The sequence below is a fragment of the Ambystoma mexicanum genome, chromosome 5q (genome assembly GCF_040938575.1).
Source record: "Ambystoma mexicanum isolate Mex_15411 chromosome 5q, UKY_AmexF1_1, whole genome shotgun sequence".
NCBI lineage: Eukaryota > Metazoa > Chordata > Amphibia > Caudata > Ambystomatidae > Ambystoma > Ambystoma mexicanum.
In genome coordinates this window covers 1,338,354,221-1,338,376,224 of record NC_090933.1, presented here as the reverse complement: position 1 = coordinate 1,338,376,224, position 22,004 = coordinate 1,338,354,221, and the positions used below count along the sequence as shown (strand labels likewise).

Below are 22,004 nucleotides of genomic sequence, written 5' to 3'. Positions count from 1 at the left end.
TGCTTGTCATCACGTGACAGGTGGCCGATAAAGTGCTTATGCTCGCTGTGCAAGCCGGCATGGCATCATCAATTAGGTTATAACACACATTAAAGTGCGCATTTTCCATCAACACAAACAATGAGTTGTAACACCAAAAAATATGCATGACTCCAAAGTAGAATAGAGGCGTTCATGATTTATGACAAAAGGTGTAAGAAAGGTTTTACCCACTTTTGCCAAATTGCATTTTGCCTAACTTCTATGAGGCCCTTTACCCCTATTTCATTACCGCAAATGTATATATGGGGGTTTGGTGTATGGGGAAAGGGATAAGGGAGGTAGGGTGGGTCTCCCCCACTTTTTGTAGTTAAAAAAGTGGAGAAATCGGCAAAAAAATCAGACAAAATGCAATTCGCCAAAAAGAAAAGTGACGGATATTCATATATCCGTAAGAAGGCACATGCTGCTTCATAGCTATCGTTTACAGCGAGACGCGAATATTGCGACCTATCAAGACCAGTTTACCAGTCAAGCCCATGCAAAGAGAGCATCAACATTCATGTAAACAGGCCACTTATAAATGATGCAATGAAGGTTGTGAGGAACTCATGGTGGCAACAGTAAAGACAGACATGAGTGATCACAGTTCAAGGGTGTTTATTACACTATATAGGTAGGTTGGAAAAACGCCTAATCGAAACCTAAATCTAAGATGGGAGCAAACTACGACCATCAAATAATAATAAGGCAGTCCTGGTGGCGTCTTATCAAATAAAAGGGCACATACTAAGAAAAACCTATTTCCTATCCTTACAACTAAATACAAAAAGAGTGTTAGAGGGTTCACAATAAAGAAAGAAGTGTTGAGAACGGGACAAGGCAGCACTCCTGAGCACGGCACAGGCTTGATCGTTCACAGCACGAGACTACAGTTCCATTCTCCGGTATCAGGACCTTCGGTGTCTAAGCCTTTTTCTACTAAAAGTCTTGTGCCTCCGAGGACCTGATGTGTTCAAAATAACAAACACAAATGTCCTTTCCATATGTATGTTGGGTGATGCCCTTTCACCCTTGGATCATCCTCTTCCGGGCTCAGATCCTCAAAAAGCTCCGAGCAATATCAGGTTCTTCGGTGGGTAAATCTCTTGTTTCCGAGGGCCTGGCATTTTACATAACATAACAGCCGTATTACTAAAGTGCACGTTCCACCCCAAAGGGGCATCTTGGCGTTCATAACAGATGTTTGTTACCCAACTTAATGGTACTCATTTCATCAACCTCAGAAGGATAATGGGCTGAGGGAACCTGCTGGGATTCGAACCTGTGACAATGAGGTCAAACACAGGCCCCTGTAGTGAGTGCATTAGCCCACTGAGCCACAGAACCGGCTCAAAATCATAAACACAAGTTCCTTTCCGATTGCACTTAGGTGAGGATTAGGTGGGTCCCCCTCTTCTGGGCTCAGACCCCTCTCGAATATCAGCCTCCCTCCGTTGGGTTCACTCTGGCTTGTATTCAAAAGATTGTATCTGTTGCATTCACGTGTCAGTTGGTGATGCCTTTTCATCCCTGTATCGCCCTCTTCCAGGCTGAGACCCTTCTTGATATTTGCCTCCCTACGTCGGGTTCACTACGGCTTTTCCCAGATCAATTTCACTGGTGGCATTCCCAAATCTTAATGTCTTTTTAAACAGTCCCATGGGGACATCCCTGCGTCGGGTTCACTCTTGTCAACACAATGTTCATTTGGGGCATCAGGCTTCCCCCCGTTCTATCGGTTCTTTCTTATTTCTCACTATGCAGGATTCGTCTCCCTTAGCTTTCCACTTTTGTGTAGGTCAAAGACTTTCGACTGTACAGGGGGTTTTGCTAGACCCCTGTATGACCACTTTCACCTTTTTCTTGCGGCTCTCTTAAGGACCTCTGGTATCAGTAGTTTCAACAAACAGGGATCAACCAGAGTCTCTTTAATGGGCACCCATGTGGTGCCGGACTCCTCTGCAGCTGGTTTCCACTTAATGTTAACAGTTCTTTGAAATGTCCTTATTTTGCCATTTGCGACTTTCGTTTAACACAGTTCGGTTTCTTATCGGTCCTCCCCTCGATTCACCGGCTGTGATGAACCGCTTGGCTTTTCTTGTCTCTGGAGTCAAGGACGGTACCACGGTAGCAAGAGTCTCTCCCTGTTCTGTTTATCAGTGTAGGCATGCTCTGTGTACCGTTAACATCTGCTGCAACACACGCTAGCTATTGTTTGCAGTCTTACGATTCCTTCCACAGAGGTTTCGCGGGTCTGAATCGGAAAGGGCAATGTTGTTTCTCTCCTTGTCACCCTTTTGGTTCTCGTTGCCTTTCTCCTCGTCTTAAACTACTGTGCTTGGAAAAATGTCTTGTCGTGCGGTCTGCCTTGCTCATAGTGTGCTTTCATGCTGCACCTTTTATCCCTGTGGGGAAGGGAAAGGGCAGTCAGGTGTGTGTGTGTGATTCTGGTCAATTGCCTGACTTTGCGTGACCCTTGTGTTGGGATATGTCAAGTAAACAGCTCTGGTGTTAGTCCGTTGTCTTTCATAATGTTCGAAAGTGTTTGTGATGGAAAGGCGTGGGGGATAGAGTTTCTGAGTATCCTACATGGTAGGAGTGGGAAAAGGTGTTAGAAGAAGGGGGATACCGCGTCTCACCCATCGGTGTCCCACTTTCACTCCCCGAGGACCCCCCATCCAGGTGATCCTCCCACACTGGTACACCCCCAGGAACTGGATCCAGTAGCGATGGCCATGTCCTGGCCACATGGATGACAGATCTCCGAGACTAGTAAGTGAGGCACCTTCAGGATTCTCACATACCCTTCCCCTATGTGAGGTGGATATGCCTGCATTTTGTCCAGGTTCCTTGTTGTTAAGACCAGGAAGAGAACAGGGACGAGAGATATCCAGGAACTCTCGCATATTCCACTGCTTGGTCGTGATCGGGGTAGATAGAGGTGAAGTGGTTTTACCTGTCTCTCGGGAATAGCCCATGAATTGGGTTTTAAGGGTTGTATTGGGTTTCATGGGCTCAGAGGTTCCCCAGTCCCATGTTGGAGAATTCTGGGAGTAGTAGTTCATCTTCCAGGATCTATGGGATAGAAAATCTCTGAAGGGGGGTAGAGATTCCTGTAAGAGAGTAGAGAAGATGGAAAAGTCCTGCCCCAGAATAACTTCTTCGGGGAGCCCGGGGATTATGGCTGATGACACTTCGCAGGATTCGGCTTGGATTTCAATTTGTACTGGTATTTTAGGGTGTACTTCATTGTCTCCATGTACACATGTCACTCTAATTAGGGCTGCGTTGTCAGGATCTTTTGTTGTAACTAGATCGGCCCGTATAGTGGTTTGCTTACTCCCCGGGTCGACCAAGGCCTTTACCTGCCTCCCTTTAACCCAAGCCTTGTCATATGTGAACTCGGCAGGAGTTTGACATAGACAGATGCTAAATGTCTCTAGCTCTTCCTCGGGTTCTTCCCATTCTTCGCCCTTCAAACAGCCCATTTCCATAGGCTCGTCCTTCATATTCTTTCGACAGTGTCTTTAGCCACATGCCCTGTTTCTCTACAGGAAAAACTGATCAGAGGAGATGGTCTGCTTCCTTTTAATTTCTCCTTTCTACTTTCATCTTTAGCCTTTGGATCAATTTTCCTGAGTTCTACCCTCTCTCTTGGTATTCCTTCCTTTGTTCTATGTGGGGCCCCTTGTTTTCCACTCCCTGAGGTTGAGTTCGATGAATGGGCTTATGATCCTCCCGGTCTTCCCCTCGATGAGCCAAATGGAAGTGTTTAGCTGCATCCGAATGATTTTTGTGCGGTCTCAATGGGCGTAGCTAGAGTAGGTCGATTTAATTGAAAAACACATTTTTACAAAAAAGGGGGTAATGAATGTATAAATTGTTCTAAGGTAATTATCTCCGTCAGCTCTTCTAAGGACTTGTTATTAATCCATAGGGCCACTGTGTTTTTAACACGTTCACCTAGTTCTAAAAGGTTTCTCCCAGGTTCAATCTAATGGGCTGTAATTTCTGCCAATAGAAATTGCAGGTCTGCCCTACTCTTTTTAACAACCCTTCCTTGATGGATAGAAAAGTGGCTCCCTGTCCAAGGTTGAGTAGGTGATACAGAGGTTCTTCTCCCATCCCAGTTGCTTGAAGTTTAGAAAACAATTTCCTAAATCTTCGTCTTCAAGATAGGGTTGAAGTACGCCCTGTGGTAGTAAGGGCCTTGTTAGTAATTTAGTTAAATTCTATTGGAGTCTATTTTCAACCTCTATCTGATGGGGCGCTAATTGGGCGATGACATTGGCTAAGTCGTCAATTTCTTCTGGGGGGGTGTGAGGGTTCACTCTGTGGTATCCGTATCAGAAAAGAAACAACTCTCGATTCCTTCGGATAAGGTTTAAAAATCCTCAGAATCTTCTGATTCTGAGTCTGTCGAAGGAGAGGACTGGAGTAAATTAGTTTTTAGCCCTGATGGTCCCGCAACAGATGAAGCCGGGGTGCCATGGAGAAAAAAGTGGGACCTGTCAGTGTCCCAATTTCACTCCCCGAGGACCTCCCATCCAGGTGATCCTCCCAGACTGGTCCGCCCCCAGGAACTGGATCCATAGCGATGGCCGTGTCCTGGCCACCTGGATGACAGATCCCGGGGGACTAGTAAGTGAGACACCTTCAGGTTTCTCACAAGGTCCAATAGCATGAGGGCCATGCGCCCATTTCTGGCTGAGGAACGGTTGACCAGCATTCGTGCCTCACCATTTACCTCCAGGACAACTGCATCCGCTGCTGCTCTCAGTGCATGCCGGCACCTTTTACACCTATAACCAAGCTTAACTTCCATGTAGTCTTGGAAGTATGCAACCAAGGAAGGCCCCCAGGTACAAAAATAATAACACCGCACACAGATCGATTTGCAGGCTTCGGGGTGCACGTTTTCTGGTTAATCACATCACATTTCATGCTTTCAGCGCCCAGATCTTTAGAAACTCTCCATGCAGCCTTTAATTCTTCCCTGGTTTTCTCTTGCACCATTTTCACCCGGACCAGCGCCACTCTCCCCGGTGAGAGGAAGAGAGAGAGAGAGCAAGGGAACGAGAGAAAGAAAGGAACATATGGAGGGGCAACAGAACCAAGGAGAGATAAAGCAGAGAGGGGGCAAAGAGCGGGAGACTGTTGTCCTTGTGACTAGGGATGGGGTGAAGGACTCAGACTAAGGACTAAGATGAAGGAGAAGGGCCTGCATGATGGTAAAGTACTAAGGCTCCTAGGATGCAGGATCAGAGCTCCCAGCACAGCAGGAACTGCACCGATGTGCAGCGACCCCTACTGGGGCAGCCTTGCTACTGCCAGACTGCACCATTCTGAAGATGGTCATGGCTAGGGAGTATTATGTGCAGAGCACTGCCCTGGCTTCCTCTGTGAAATATGCGGATTGACTGTGTGTCCCTTTTCTGTCTCTAGTGCATCACAGCACAACATGTCTTCCAACTGGTGGGCAAGGAGGACTCTGGACGTGCCAACCTGACTGCCTCCGATTTCTTCACGCTTGTCCCTGGTGTGCTGCTGTACCTGGCCGACCCAGCGAACACGTGTCCGGCTGTAAAGAACGGCACCTGGGCCGATGCAGCTTCCAAGATGGCGGCGGGGCACGCGGATGAACCCGCCGGAGAACGTGTGCAGGAGCTAATGGAAGGACTGGAAGCTCATTACAGACCGGAAAACTCTAAGGTGAGCGGGGCACGATGGGTGGAGGGAACTGCTGGAGGTCAAGGAGCGTGAGGGGGAAGGGGCCATGGAATAACCTTTAACAAGTATGGCGTCGTGTGCTACACTTAATAGCAAAGGTTGCCTGCAACTAAGTGCTCCACACCTTGGACAATGGATTCACTTCTGTTTGACATTGCACTATGTAGAGAAGCTGAGTGTAAGATTCTTGCCCTGTTGGAGTGAACCTCTCCAAAGGTTCGGGGGGGACAGCTCACTACACGACACACCATACACACTTTTGCGATGCCGCTATGAATGAGGGGCAATGGAATATTATGGAGATTGAAACAGTATGTGTTGCTACAAGTTGCAAAATTACAAACAGGTTACATTGTGAAAGTAGCATTAAGAGTTATGTGAAAGGTTAAGTGTTAAGATGATTGTATTATCCATCTATGTGTCAGGCGTCACACAGGGCAGCCATGTAGGGTTGGGGTGGCTGTGCTGATGTAAGGGGACTGGCAAGTGCATACAGCAGGAGGGTGAGGGAGAAGGAAGAGTAGAGACGGTTATTCAGAACAACGGACAGGAGGAAAGGGCAGATCTCGATGGTGGACAAGAAGGGATGGGGGCCATGCACTGGACCACCCATGAAGAATCCCACTAGAGGTGTATACACAGGTTGGACTAGAAACTACCCATAAGGGAAGCTTAATGCCTCTATGCAAGTTACTCTTCCAGGCGCCACTCCTTGCAAGCCCATGGAAAGGGGCAGGAAAAGTGGCTCCTGGGTCTGGACCCTTGGGCACATACAAGGAGTGTACTTACACGAGACAAGCTGGTGTGGGCCCAGCTGCAACCTAGAGCGGATGCCCTCTGAGGGAACAGCACGCAACACACTGTTACCTTAAATTCACTATAGACTATTGGCAAAAGTGTATTTTGGCAGACTTCACCTTAACACCCTTTAATGTTACATAAATATGGGTGTTTCTAATCTGCATATTTAACCAATACGCTTGTTATATTCTGCTTTGGCATCAGTTCGATAGAAGTTTGTTGGGGCTATTTCCCAATGTGGACGTCGAAACATGGGCCACGCGCTTGCTTGAGGACTGGACGTTGCCACATGGGCCACGCGCTTGCTTGAGGACTGGACATTGCCACATGGGCCACACGCTTGCTTGAGGACTGGACACGCTTGCTTGAGGACTGGACGTTGCCACATGGGCCACACGCTTGCTTAAGGACTGGACGTTGCCACATGGGCCACGTGCTTGCTTGAGGACTGGACGTTGCCACATGGGCCACGCACTTGCCTGAGGACCGGACGTTGTCATATGGGCCACGCGCTTGCTATAGGACTGGACGCGATTGCTTGAGGACTGGACGTTGCCACATGGGCCACGCGCTTGCTTTAGGACTGGAAGTGCTCGCTTGAGGACTGGACGTAGCCACATGGGCCACGTTCTTGCTTGAGGACTGGACATTGCCACATGGGCCACGTGCTTGCTATAGGACTGGACGTGCTTGCTTGAGGACTGGACGTTGCCACATGGGCCACGCGCTTGCTTTAGGACTGGAAGTGCTTGCTTGAGGACTGGACGTAGCCACATGGGCCACGTTCTTGCTTGAGGACTGGACATTGCCACATGGGCCACGTGCTTGCTATAGGACTGGACGTGCTTGCTTGAGGACCGGACGTTGCCACAAGGGCCACGCGCTTGCTTGAGGACTGGATGTTGCCACATGGGTCACGCGCTTGCTTTAGGACTGGAGGAGCTTGCTTGAGGACTGAATGTAGCCACATGGGGCACGCGCTTGCTTGAGGACTGGATGTTGCCACATGGGCCGCACGCTTGCTTGAGGACTGGACGCTGGCACATGGGCCACGCGCTTGCTTGAGGACTGGACGTTGTCACATGGGCCACGCGCTTGCTATAGGACTGGACACGCTTGCTTGAGGACTGGACGTTGCCACATGGGCCACACGCTTTCTTGAGGACTGGACGTTGCCACATCAGCCACGCGCTTGCTTGAGGACTGGACACACTTGCTTGAGGACTGGACGTTGCCACATCGGCCGCGCGCTTGCTTGAGGACTGGACACGCTTGCTTGAGGACTGGACGTTGCCACATGGGCCACGCGCTTGCTTGAGGACTGCGCTTGCTTGAGGACTGGACATTGCCACATGGGCCACGCGCTTGCTTGAGGACTGGACGCGCTTGCTTGAGGACTGGATGTTGCCACATTGGCCACGCGCTTGCTTGAGGACTGGACGTTGCCACATCAGCCACGCGCTTGCTTGAGGATTGGACATGCTTGCTTGAGGACTGGACACGCTTGCTTGAGGACTGGACGTTGCCACATCGGCCGCGCGCTTGCCTGAGGACCGGACGTTACAACATGGGCCACGCGCTTGCTTGACGACTGGACGTTGTCACATCGGCCATGTGCTTGCTATAGGACTGGACGTGCTTGCTTGAGGACTGGACTTTGCCACATGGGCCGCGTGCTTGCTTGAGGACTGGACGTTGCCACATCGGCCGCGTGCTTGCTTGAGGACTGGACACGCTTGCTTGAGGACTGGACGTTGCTACATGGGCCGCGTGCTTGCTTGAGGACTGGACGTTGCCACATCAGCCGCGCGCTTGCTTGAAGACTGGACACGCTTGCTTGAGGACTGGACGTTGCCACATGGGCCATGCGCTTGCTTGAGGACAGGACGTTGACACATCGGCCGCGAGCTTGCTTGATGACTGGACACGCTTGCTTGAGGACTGGATGTTGCCACATGGGCCACGCGCTTGCTTGAGGGCTGGACGTTGCCACATCGGCCATGCGCTTGCTTGAGGACTCTCCGTTGTCCGCTTAGTGTGGGACGTGTTTGCACAGCGGATTATCTGGGCACAGGTAATCCCTGCTATTCTGCAGTCCGTCACGGCCCAGGTGTGCTCGGATCCGAGGCCTGCTGGCCAGCCAGGGTTTCTTTATGCACAACAACTGCCATTATTTGAATATGTTTAATTGCAAAGTCAACTAAAAGCAGAGCTTTGGCAACCTCCGCTACTGCAGCATAGCAACCCTACCTACCAACAGCGGAAGAGGCGCGTGACTGCTCACGTGCCAGTGGACTGGAGAAGGCTGGCAGGGGTGGGCCGTGCACCTGCCCTCAGCACCTACCTAGTCAGAGTCCTGGGTGCACAGCACCTGGGGCGGGCACGGAAGACTGATATGCTCTCTGGCATTGACTGTGGGGCTGGTGCCATGGAAGAGTGCTGGGTGGGGCCCCTGACCGGGCTCTGGTGCTGCAGCCTTGACCCTGGATCAGAGGGCTGCCCTGGGGGTCAAGCCCCCGAATGGGGCGCACAGCTGCCCTTACGCACTGGTTCCTGGGAGTGCGAGCTGTGATGCAGGACCTCTGCTCGATGGGCGCCAAACCCAGGCCCCCATGGGCCCTGTATACCGGGAGTACTTTAAACAAGGCCACGAAAGAGCATGCGGGGGACGCGATAATTCAACAATATGCTGTTATTTTACAGCCCACAGTAATTATGCGACAGCCAGGAGAAACTAGTGATAGCAGTGGCGCATCACAGAAATGAGTCACCCTCTTACCAAACTCACAGCAGCAAACCAGACACACAGAGCCCTTCTGCCGGGCTGTCACAGGGTGCGGGGAGGCCCCCTCACAGAAATGAGTCACCCTCTCACCAAACTCACAGCAGCAAACCAGACACACAGAGCCCTTCTGCCGGGCTGTCACAGGGTGCGGGGAGGCCCCCTCACAGAAATGAGTCACCCTCTTACCAAACTCACAGCAGCAAACCAGACACACAGAGCCCTTCTGCAGGGGTGTCACAAGGTGTGGGGGAGGCCCCCTCATAGAAATGAGTCACCCTCTTACCAAACTCACAGCAGCAAACCAGACACACAGAGCCCTTCTGCCGGGCTGTCACAGGGTGCGTGGAGGCCTCCTCACAGAAATGAGTCACCATTTTACCAAACTCACAGCAGCAAACAGACACACAGAGCCCTTCTGCCGGGCTGTCACAGGGTGCGGGGAGGCCCCCTCACAGAAATGAGTCACCCTCTTACCAAACTCACAGCAGCAAACCAGCCACACAGAGCCCTTCTGCCGGGCTGTCACAGGGTGCGGGGAGGCCCCCTCACAGAAATGAGTCACCCTCTTACCAAACTCACAGCAGCAAACCAGACACACGGAGCCCTTCTGCAGGGGTGTCACAAGGTGTGGGGGAGGCCTCCTCACAGAAATGAGTCACCCTCTTACCAAACTCACAGCAGCAAACCAGGCACACGGAGCCCTTCTGCAGGTGTGTCACAAGGTGTGGGGAAGCCCCCTCACAGAAATGAGTCACCCTCTTACCAAACTCACAGCAGCAAACCAGGCACACAGAGACCTTCTGCAGGGGCGTCACAAGGTGTGGGGGAGGCCTCCTCACAGAAATGAGTCACCCTCTTACCAAACTCACAGCATCAAGCCAGGCACACGGAGCCCTTCTGCAGGGGTGTCACAAGGTGTGGAAAGCCCACTCACAGAAATGAGTCACCCTCTTACCAAACTCACAGCAACAAGGCACACAGAGCCCTTCTGCAGGGGCGTCACATGGTGTGGGAAGCCCCCTCACAGAAATGAGTCACCCTCTTACCAATCTCACAGCAACAAACTAGGCACACAGAGCCCTTCTGCGGGGCTGCCACAAGGTGTGGTGAGGCCTCCTAACAGAAACGATTCACCCTCTTACCAAACTCACAGCAACACACCAGGCACACAGAGCCCTTCTGCAGGGGTGTCACAAGGTGTGGGGGAGGCCTCCTCACAGAAATGAGTCACCCTCTTACCAAACTCACAGCATCAAGCCAGGCACATGGAGCCCTTCTGCAGGGGTGTCACAAGGTGTGGGAAGCCCCCTCACAGAAATGAGTCACCCTCTTACCAATCTCACAGCAACACACCAGGCAAACAGAGCCCTTCTGCAGGGGTGTCACAAGGTGTGGGAAGCCCCCTCACAGAAATGAGTCACCCTCTTACCAAACTCACAGCATCAAACCAGGCACACAGAGCCCTTCTGCAGGGGTGTCACAAGGTGTGGGAAGTCCCCTCACAGAAATGAGTCACCCTCTTACCAAACTCACAGCATCAAACCAGGCACACAGAGCCCTTCTGCAGGGGTGTCACAAGATGTGGGGGAGGCCTCCTCACAGAAATGAGTCACCCTCTTACCAAACTCACAGCATCAAGCCAGGCACACGGAGCCCTTCTGCAGGGGTGTCACAAGGTGTAGGAAGCCCCCTCACAGAAATAAGTCACCCTCTTACCAATCTCACAGCAACAAACCAGGCACACAGAGCCCTTCTGCGGGGCTGCCACAAGTTCTGGGGAGGCCTCCTAACAGAAATGATTCACCCTCTTACCAAACTCACAGCAACACACCAGGCACACACAGCCCTTCTGCAGGGGTGTCACAAGGTGTGGGAAGCCCCCTCACAGAAATGAGTCACCCTCTTACCAAACTCACAGCATCAAACCAGGCACACAGAGCACTTCTGCAGGGGTGTCACAAGGTGTGGAGGAGGCCTCCTCACAGAAATGAGTCACCCTCTTACCAAACTCACAGCATCAAGCCAGGCACACGGAGCCTTTCTGCAGGGGTGTCACAAGGTGTGGGAAGCCCACTCACAGAAATGAGTCACCCTCTTACCAAACTCACAGCAACAAGCAAGGCACACGGAGCCCTTCTGCAGGGGCGTCACATGGTGTGGGAAGCCCCCTCACAGAAATGAGTCACTCTCTTACCAATCTCACAGCAACAAACTAGGCACACAGAGCCCTTCTGCGGGGCTGCCACAAGGTGTGGGGATGCCTCCTAACAGAAACGATTCACCCTCTTACCAAACTCACAGCAACACACCAGGCACACAGAGCCCTTCTGCAGGGGTGTCACAAGGTGTGGGGGAGGCCTCCTCACAGAAATGAGTCACCCTCTTACCAAACTCACAGCATCAAGCCAGGCACATGGAGCCCTTCCGCAGGGGTGTCACAAGGTGTGGGAAGCCCCCTCACAGAAATGAGTCACCCTCTTACCAATCTCACAGCAACACACCAGGCAAACAGAGCCCTTCTGCAGGGGTGTCACAAGGTGTGGGAAGCCCCCTCACAGAAATGAGTCACCCTCTTACCAAACTCACAGCATCAAACCAGGCACACAGAGCCCTTCTGCAGGGGTGTCACAAGGTGTGGGAAGCCCCCTCACAGAAATGAGTCACCCTCTTACCAAACTCACAGCATCAAACCAGGCACACAGAGCCCTTCTGCAGGGGTGTCACAAGGTGTGGGGGAGGCCTCCTCACAGAAATGAGTCACCCTCTTACCAAACTCACAGCATCAAGCCAGGCACACGGAGCCCTTCTGCAGGGGTGTCACAAGGTGTAGGAAGCCCCCTCACAGAAATGAGTCACCCTCTTACCAATCTCGCAGCAACAAACCAGGCACACAGAGCCCTTCTGCGGGGCTGCCACAAGTTCTGGGGAGGCCTCCTAACAGAAATGATTCACCCTCTTACCAAACTCACAGCAACACACCAGGCACACAGAGCCCTTCTGCAGGGGTGTCACAAGGTGTGGGAAGCCCCGTCACAGAAATGAGTCACCCTCTTACCAAACTCACAGCATAAAACCAGGCACACAGAGCACTCCCGCGGGGCTGTCACAAGGTGTGGGGAGGCCTCTTCACAGAAATGAATCACCCTCTTACCAAACTCACAGCAGCACACCAGGCACACAGAGCCCTCCCGCGGGGCTGTCACAAGGTGTGGGGAGGCCTCCTCACAGAAATGAGTCCCCCTCTTACCAAACTCACAGCAACAAACCAGGCACGCGGAGCCCTTATGCAGGGGTGTCACAAGGTGTGGGAAGCCCCCTCACAGAATTGAGTCACCCTCTTACCAAACTCACAGCAACACACCAGGCACACAGAGCCCTTCTGCAGGGGTGTCACAAGGTGTGGGAAGCCCCCTCACAGAAATGAGTCACCCTCTTACCAAACTCACAGCATCAAACCAGGCACACAGAACCCTTCCACAGGGGTGTCACAGGGTGCAGGGAGGCCCCCTCACAGAAATGAGTCACCCTCTTACATAACTCAGCAACAGGCAAGGCACATGGAGCCCTTCTGCAGGTGTGTCACAAGGTGTGGGGATGCCCCCTCATAGAAATGAGCCACCCTCTTACCAAACTCACAGCAACAAACCAGGCCGCAGAGCCCTTCCGCAGGGGTGTCACAAGGTGTGGGGAGGCCCCCTTCACAGAAATGAGTCACCCTCTTACCAAACTCACAGCAACACACCAGGCACACAGAGCCCTTCTGCAGGGGTGTCACAAGGTGTGGGAGGCCTCCCTCACAGAAAGAGTCATCCTCTTACCAAACTCACAGCAACACACCAGGCACACAGAGCCCTTCTGCAGCGGTGTCACAAGGTGTGGGAAGCCCCCTCACAGAAATGAGTCACCCTCTTACCAAACTCACAGCATCAAACCAGGCACACAGAGCCCTTCCGCAGGGGTGTCACAGGGAGCGGGGAGGCCCCCCTCACAGAAATGAGTCACCCTCTTACCAAACTCACAGCAGCAAACCAGGCACACAGAACCCTTCTGCAGGGGTGTCACAAGGTGCAGGGAGGCCCCCTCACAGAAATGAGCCACCCTCTTACTAAACTCACAGCAGCAAACCAGGCACACAGAACCCTTCTGCAGGGGTGTCACAAGGTGTGGGAAGCCCCCTGACAGAAATGAATCACCCTCTTACCAAACTCACAGTATAAAACCAGGCACACGGAGCCCTTCTGCGGGGCTGCCACAAGGTGTGGGGAGGCCTCCTCACAGAAATGAGTCACCCTCTTACCAAACTCACAGCATCAAACCAGGCACACGGAGCCCTTCCGCGGGGCTGCCACAAGGTGTGGGGAGGCCTCCTCACAGAAATGAATCACCCTCTTACCAAACTCACAGCAACACACCAGACACACGGAGCCCTTCCGCGGGGCTGTCACAAGGTGTGGGGAGGCCTCCTTACTGAAATGAGTCACCCTCTTACCAAACTCACAGCATCAAACCAGGCACACAGAGCCCTTCTGCAGGGGTGTCACAAGGTGTGGGGGAGGCCTCCTCACAGAAATGAGTCACCCTCTTACCAAACTCACAGCATCAAGCCAGGCACACGGAGCCCTTCTGCAGGGGTGTCACAAGGTGTAGGAAGCCCCCTCACAGAAATGAGTCACCCTCTTACCAATCTCGCAGCAACAAACCAGGCACACAGAGCCCTTCTGCGGGGCTGCCACAAGTTCTGGGGAGGCCTCCTAACAGAAATGATTCACCCTCTTACCAAACTCACAGCAACACACCAGGCACACAGAGCCCTTCTGCAGGGGTGTCACAAGGTGTGGGAAGCCCCGTCACAGAAATGAGTCACCCTCTTACCAAACTCACAGCATAAAACCAGGCACACAGAGCACTCCCGCGGGGCTGTCACAAGGTGTGGGGAGGCCTCTTCACAGAAATGAATCACCCTCTTACCAAACTCACAGCAGCACACCAGGCACACAGAGCCCTCCCGCGGGGCTGTCACAAGGTGTGGGGAGGCCTCCTCACAGAAATGAGTCCCCCTCTTACCAAACTCACAGCAACAAACCAGGCACGCGGAGCCCTTATGCAGGGGTGTCACAAGGTGTGGGAAGCCCCCTCACAGAATTGAGTCACCCTCTTACCAAACTCACAGCAACACACCAGGCACACAGAGCCCTTCTGCAGGGGTGTCACAAGGTGTGGGAAGCCCCCTCACAGAAATGAGTCACCCTCTTACCAAACTCACAGCATCAAACCAGGCACACAGAACCCTTCCACAGGGGTGTCACAGGGTGCAGGGAGGCCCCCTCACAGAAATGAGTCACCCTCTTACATAACTTAGCAACAGGCAAGGCACATGGAGCCCTTCTGCAGGTGTGTCACAAGGTGTGGGGATGCCCCCTCATAGAAATGAGCCACCCTCTTACCAAACTCACAGCAACAAACCAGGCCGCAGAGCCCTTCCGCAGGGGTGTCACAAGGTGTGGGGAGGCCCCCTTCACAGAAATGAGTCACCCTCTTACCAAACTCACAGCAGCAAACTAGGCACGCGAGCCCTTCTTCAGGGGTGTCACAGGGTGTGGGGAGTCCCCCTTACAATGTTTTGTGCACCGCTGCAAACAGCAGACGCGAGAAACCTCCCCTTGAGTTTGTGTGTAGGAATCCAAATATGGTTAATTCCCACAAATGAGAATCAACTACAGCACGGTTGGGTTTCTCTACTGAAGAAATGTTTACGCCAGACAAACTTTTCTAACATATGCATGAATCTATATAGGATGGCATGACGGCGTGTGGCATGGCGCCAGCATTAAGGAGCGCCCTGCCCCTGTGTGGGCGTTAAAGCACACATCATGCAGTGACAGATGGATGATGTATAGTGGAGGCTGGTGACTTTCTGAACTGAGGAGGCTTCAATGTTTGCCTCAATTATGTGAGGTCGATGGAGCACAATGTGGGAGCCTAAACCAAACAAGGGGTGCTTGAGGGGTTTCTCAGTCCCAAGAACATTTTTGAAACATTGGGTTAAAATGGTGCATTGTGCAGCACTTTCCTTGCAAAATTGGGTAGAAGGCCACACAGTTTGCGTTTGGTTTTGTGTGGTAGAACATGGAAAAACCTAATAGCTGCAAGTCACCAACCGTGCCTTAACATATGCCAGCATAAAAATATATTCATGCTGGTTGTTCCCATGCAGGCTGCACCAACATATGCCAGTATTACCATATAAGGACTCCCAGTCAGTAAAAATGCCATGCCACAGAAAGTATATTGCGGCTGGCTGTGTACCATAACTGTTATCACTGGCTAGACTGGCCTACATTCAATTTGGTCCAGTTTAGCCAAATAGTAACACTTATGTTGCTTTACCCTTGATGCATGGTCCTGTGCATCAAGGGTAAAGCAGAACAAGCATTGGTAATGCTAACAGTTAGGGCTTTTGTGTAGGCATGGGAAAGGCACTTAGTATTAACTGGCCGTTGATGATAGCAGGTGCAAAATGGTTCGAGTACCTAAGCATATAATAGCAGTGCCAGGCAAATGCCTAAAACCTATGCACAAGCCAAAACTGTTGGGTTTGCCAATGCTTGTTTTTAACATGACTTCAGTGAAAGAAGCACGTGGTGCTTTTAAATTGAGTGGCTGAAGGCAGACCTGGTCAAGACATTTTTATTACACCAGTGACGTGTTTACAACTCCAATTAAGTCATGAACTCTCAGAATACTCCTTTGAGAAAACACTGGCAGGCACTTTGAGGGCAATGTTTGATGGTAAGGCTTGATTTAAGCTAGCTCAGAGAGGTCCCATGAGGAGGTGTTTTGGGCACGGGGGGCAGGGAATGGGTGGGAATTGCAATAGGGATTTGCATGCCCATAGGCAGTCAGTGGGTGGGCAAATAACCAAACACCTACACGCTTTGTGTCCCTCCTCATAGGTCATTTCTCTCCATCTCTACACAGTGCTGTCATTGGGACGGATCTTCCCAGATCTGGGATCTGGTCAAATATTTTCGCCCTGGATCTTAAATCCGCTCCACAATCCTGGGAAATGTATGTGTGCCATACATTTATTTTAGAATGCGTTGCTGCGTTTGTGTTTCCATCTATGTTGGGCAGGGATTTGAACGGTGGTCGCTAGGTTCAGAGGCGAGACACTTCGCCACAAGACCACTTGAGGGTCTGAGCAGGAGCTCTGTGAAATCCCTTGTCAATGTTGCACTGCACTGGGAATATTGATGGGCATGTTTTAGGTTTGAAAGGGGTGCTGATGTTGTACTTTGCTGGCAGGATAAATCCTCTGAGGGGAAGAGGAAATGCTTATGGGGGTGACTAACATACCTACCCTACACCCTCCCAATCCTCCTTTCGCTGGACCCGGCCCCTTTCCCTGTGCTAGGTGGGACCCCCCAGTGAAAACAGTCCATTTCCACCCACCACTGTCTGTTCTCTAAAGCAATAGTTTTGGCTTCTTGGTGGCACTGAAGTGCCACCTAATACCTCAAACTAAATAGAATGCCATGCAGTGGCGCAACATCATTGAGCAGATCGGACTTTAGCCCCCTCCTGAAATGTTGGTCTTTTTGACTCGACCTGGCTACACGTGCGGCACCAGCCCTTGGCTAGGGAGGGCTGAAGTCCTCCCGCTTTGAGGTAGAAGGCCTATTTCCTATGTGTCTCCAGTCTGTAGCACCTGCGATAGCAACACCAAGACCCTTCTTTGGCTTTGGCAATGTGTGTTGTTGTCCTGCTCAACTACTGCCTCTTCCTGACTTGGGCAATGATGGTTATAATTAGTTGTTTTCAGTATTGCTCTTTCTTTACTTGGGCAATGGTGGTTAGTATTAGCTTGCGTTAGTATTGCCCTCTCTTTACTTTGGCAATGGTGGTTAGTATTAGCTTGCCTTAATATTACCCTCTCTTTACTTTGGCAATGGTGGTTAGTATTAGCTTGCGTTAGTATTGCCCTCTCTTTACTTTGGCAATGGTGGTTAGTATTAGCTTGCGTTAGTATTGCCCTCTCTTTACTTTGGCAATGGTGGTTAGTATTAGCTTGCCTTAATATTGCCCTCTCTTTACTTTGGCAATGGTGGTTAGTATTAGCTTGCCTTAGTATTGCCCCCTCTTTAATTCGGCAATGGTGGTTAGTATTAGCTTGCCTTAGTATTGCCCCCTCTTTACTTTGGCAATGGTGGTTAGTATTAGCTTGCCTTAGTATTACCCTCTCATTGTCTTGGCAACATCTTTGGCCTTGATAACAATGATTATAACGTTTCTTTTCTTGTCTGCTTATAAAGTTCCCATTATGCCAAAGCAACTTCTTTAAATTAGTTGGCTATTCAAATTGGTAACTGGTAGACTACCTGATAATGGTAAACTCACTGGTGTAGTCACATGCGTCCGATCGACTCGCTGCCACAACTCGCCCTGCTTCCTTTGTTGCCTCCTGCACGGCAATCTGCTTCTGCTGGTTTCCCGTGGCCCGCAAGGGACAGGAGAGGAGCTTTCCTTGCTCTTGGTACGCTGCGGTCCTCAACGGCCACCAGAATCTAACGCGCAGTAAGGAGAGTCTTTCTTACAACCTTGCTGGCCACTGTGTAATCTCTGCAATTATAGTCAGAATGCTTGGAGACCCTCTTAGGACCATTGCCCGCTCCGGTGTCTCTGCATCTGCAACTGCTCCACCTCCTGGCCCTGCTTCTAATGGCCTGCATCTGAGGGGGCTCTATATACTCAAATGTCCCAGTCAGGTGTGGCTCATTAGAACAACAAGACTGCCTCTTATAGTTTAGTGCCTGTTGCAGTACTTGAAGTCCCCAAAGTACTGCTTATGTTTTTCTGCATAATTTGAACCTTCAACTTGAATGAATTTGCAAGGATTATTAAAAGAACCCTTCGAGAGGGGTTTTAGGGGATTTCATGACTGATTCAACTTTAAGGAAGGGGTATATTCTTCATAGGTCAGAGTGTCAAGATTCTGTTTCTCACATGTTTCATTTCCCTCTTGATTGCCCGAGGTTGTAGTGCCCTCAGTGTGGTTAGCTTTATGTAGGGAAGTCATAATCTGACAACATGGCATTAAATATCCTGGCACTCTTGAAATCTCTCTCTCTGAAGAAGACAAATACTGCGCCTTTCCCAACAGACCCCTGCCGTTTCCCTGGGGCCCTTCTCTGCCCAGGTGATCCAGCTGGCTAGTACCACCCCCAGGGTTAGGATCAGGTAGCGGCTGCCTTCCCCAGCCCACTTGGGAGGAGACGCTGGGAAAGGATCCTGTGAGGATACTGCAGGATTCAGCACGGCCCCCACAAAAATGAGTATGGATCTGAAAATCAGAGCATGCATTGCTATTGGCTGAAGAAAGTCGCGACTGGCTGACAGTATCAAACGTGCCATGGGTGCATTACCTAGCTACACAAACCTACCACAACATTTAATGCCTGTAGCGCTGCCTGACTCTGCACTAATGGCGGGGGCAGAGCAATGCAGGCCGAGAGATGGTGGAAAGATCAAACTGTACTCTTTGGTTGGTTCTGAGGACCTCTAACGCAATGTCCTTTTTCCCCCAGAACTGCGTGACTGCCCAGCATCTGCTGGAGGAGGCCGGCGTGGAAGGAGACAGCGCCAACCCTGACGCCTTGAACCTGGTGTCCGGTCTCATCGTCAGACATGTGCTGGAGGGGAGCTGCTTCATCATCCTGCCTCCACCAGCTTTCTTCCTGGACTACATCTTCAGCACATTTGGCAATGCCTCTCGCAACTTGACCACGGAGGGTGAGTCCACGGCAGAGGAGCGGCCACCACTGGGAGAGGCACAGGGCCATATGTGCATAGGGGATGCAATGGTGCGGGCGAGGGGATTGTGCAAACGGTTGCGTGTTCACACCACCTGCAAGGGCAGTGTTCACAATTTCCATTGATTTGTAGCGCTAATAGCTGTCACGGATTCAGGGGATGTTTTGTTTGGTGGGATGCCACGAGATGTTTTGGTGGGTGGGATGCCATGGGAGGTTTTGGTGGGTGGGATGCCATGGGAGGTTTTGTTGGGTGGGACGCCATGGGAAGCTTTGTTGGGTGGGATGCCATGAGTTGTTTTGGTGGGTGGGGTGCCATGGGAGGTTTTGTTGGGTGGGACGCCATGGGAAGCTTTGTTGGGTGGGATGCCATGAGTTGTTTTGGTGGGTGGGGTGCCATGGGAGGTTTTGTTGGGTGGGGTGCCATGAGAGGTTTTGTTGGGTGGGGTGCCATGGGAGGTTTTGTTGGGTGGGATGCCATAGGATGTTTTGTTCGGTGGGATGCCATAGGATGTTTTCTTGGGGGGATGCCATGGGAGGTTTTGTTTGGTGGGATGCCATAGGATGTTTTGTTGGGTGGGATGCCATAGGATGTTTTGTTGGGTGGGACGCCATAGGAAGCTTTGTTGGGTGGGATGCCATGAGTTGTTTTGTTGGGTGGGATGCCATAGGATGTTTTGTTGGGTGGGACGCCATAGGAAGCTTTGTTGGGTGGGATGCCATGAGTTGTTTTGTTGGGTGGGATGCCATGGGAGGTTTTGTTGGGTGGGATGCCATGAGAGGTTCTGTTGGGTGGGATGCCCTCATGAAGATATACCCAATGAGCGAGCAGCTGTGCTATATCTCTCAGACCCTAGAGTATGATGTAAGAGTGTGCTTAGCTCAGGGGTGGTCAGGCTTTGATGCCTTCTGCGTCATCTGGGTATCAGTGCGTCGGTTGATGTGTGATTGTACATACAATGCCCAGGAGATTAAATTCCGTGCTACTGACTCAATGGGCACGGATCACGGATCAGCCAGGGCCCTAAGCAAGAAGAACGGATGAGGGAGGTCTTTGAATTGTGGCCCCTCTACAAACAAAGGCCTGGACCAGGTTTCCGGGGAACCTTTTGAGGCCTTCGTGGAGCTTTATTGGCATGGGTACTTATAGTGGTATCATAACATGATATGATAGGTTATTTATAACATGCTTAATACCCAGAGGTTTCTAAGCGCGGACCCGAGGATCGAACCTGTGTTGCTCCTTATCGTCTTGCTTCCAAGTTGAGCACGTTGCCCCTGAGCTATCCTCCGGAGACCTGGTGTGCGTGGATCGATTCCTCTTTCTCTGAGGCTGGCCTCTACTGCAAGGTATCTGCATAATCCAGCCTTCTCTACTGCTGTGAAGCGTAGAAAAATCAGACATGGGCTCGACGTAACATTCAAAAGGTCAAATTCGTCCAAGCAAATATTATCCAATACCAACCAATAAGGATGCTGGGGTGCAGTGGGGATACACTGCTAGACACCATGCTGTACACCACAGAGAGACACAGAGGATCTGCGTTCTCCAACCTGGTGCACAAACTCTAGAAATACACACAATTCAGGTCCACCTCCAATGAGGACACTGTTTAAATACTGCCTTTGCAACGCCCAATCATCTAAGAAACAGCCAATGAACCGGAATCCCATTGGCATTTTACACCAACCAATAACCCGTCTCTAGCACAAGACATCTACCCACTGTTTGAGCCTCAACTAATCTCAAGGGGCTGTCATATTGACTCCTCACCCCACCAGCACCACTAGGCACCTAAAGCAACAGTTTCACCTTTGCTCCTGACTGGCCACTGTATGTCAGACCTCCTCACACCGCGACAGGTGCCAACCAACTTCAGTCCAATATCACACTCTAGACTTAACTAACGACCGACCTGTGTACTCCACCAAGTCCCGTCTGGCACCTGGGGACCACCAGAATGCTAGAAAAGACACGGCAGCTGCTATTTTTATGTCTCACTGTAGCCTCCACTAACCACTCAAATTCTGCACTCACATCTGACGAGCATAAACCAATTAAGCTACTCATACATGGCTTCTTAATTCCCCTCTCACCAGACTGCAAACAACAGAACACATCTACGGCCAACTACATACCACAACCCACTGACCAGTGCATCCTAGCACTATGGTCTCGGGAGGATAGCTCAGGGGCAACATGCTCGCCTTGGAAGCAAGACGGCACGGAGCAACACAGGTTCGATCCCCGGAGACCATGCAAATGGCAACTGTGCATGGTTTAGATCAACATTTCATGTTGGCCAACAACTCCTTATTAGGGTTCTTTCTTACAAGGACAAATTAAAACAATCCAACCAACATCAAAGAAGTGCTCAAAAGTAACTCACTCATGGTCGGGCTGGTCATTCCACAAAGTAGACCTGAGGGTCATGGGAAGGTTCAACTTGTACAAAGAAATTGCCCTTTCAGTTCCCGTTAGCGCTGGGACCCTGGTCCTTTCCAGAGGTTTAACTTCACCAAATGTGGGTTTTGTGGTGAATGTCCCAAATAAACCACAAAGAATTCCAAGAAACATCTTCCTCATGATTCTTCTCACTGCTTCAGTCCACAAGCAAAGTTCTGCTCGCGGGCCCCAAGTCCGCTCTGGAGCCTGGCGGTTGTTCCTCTAGTGGCGATCATGCTGGAGCAGGCCTTAAATTAAGGCCCAGAGCCATAGGGCAATCGGACACAACCCTATGTTCTTTACATGGTCCCCTCTAAGCATCTCACTGCCTCCTGGACTTGAGGCCCTGCTTCTACAGCCTCACAGCCCAAGATCCCTCTCCATTTTCATGTCCCCCACAGGCAAGTACCTG

At 51.3% G+C, this 22,004-nt stretch overlaps 1 protein-coding gene across 1 annotated transcript in view; it reads left to right on the top strand.

The window, feature by feature from the left end:
* The window catches only part of SLC39A4 (solute carrier family 39 member 4), a 524,681-nt gene that overhangs the window by 52,133 nt on the left and 450,544 nt on the right, over positions 1-22,004 (top strand). The window contains exons 2-3 of the mRNA XM_069621954.1: positions 5,467-5,733; positions 18,922-19,126. Coding sequence (XP_069478055.1) covers positions 5,467-5,733; positions 18,922-19,126 — 472 coding nt within the window. The remainder of the gene's footprint in view (positions 1-5,466; positions 5,734-18,921; positions 19,127-22,004) is intronic.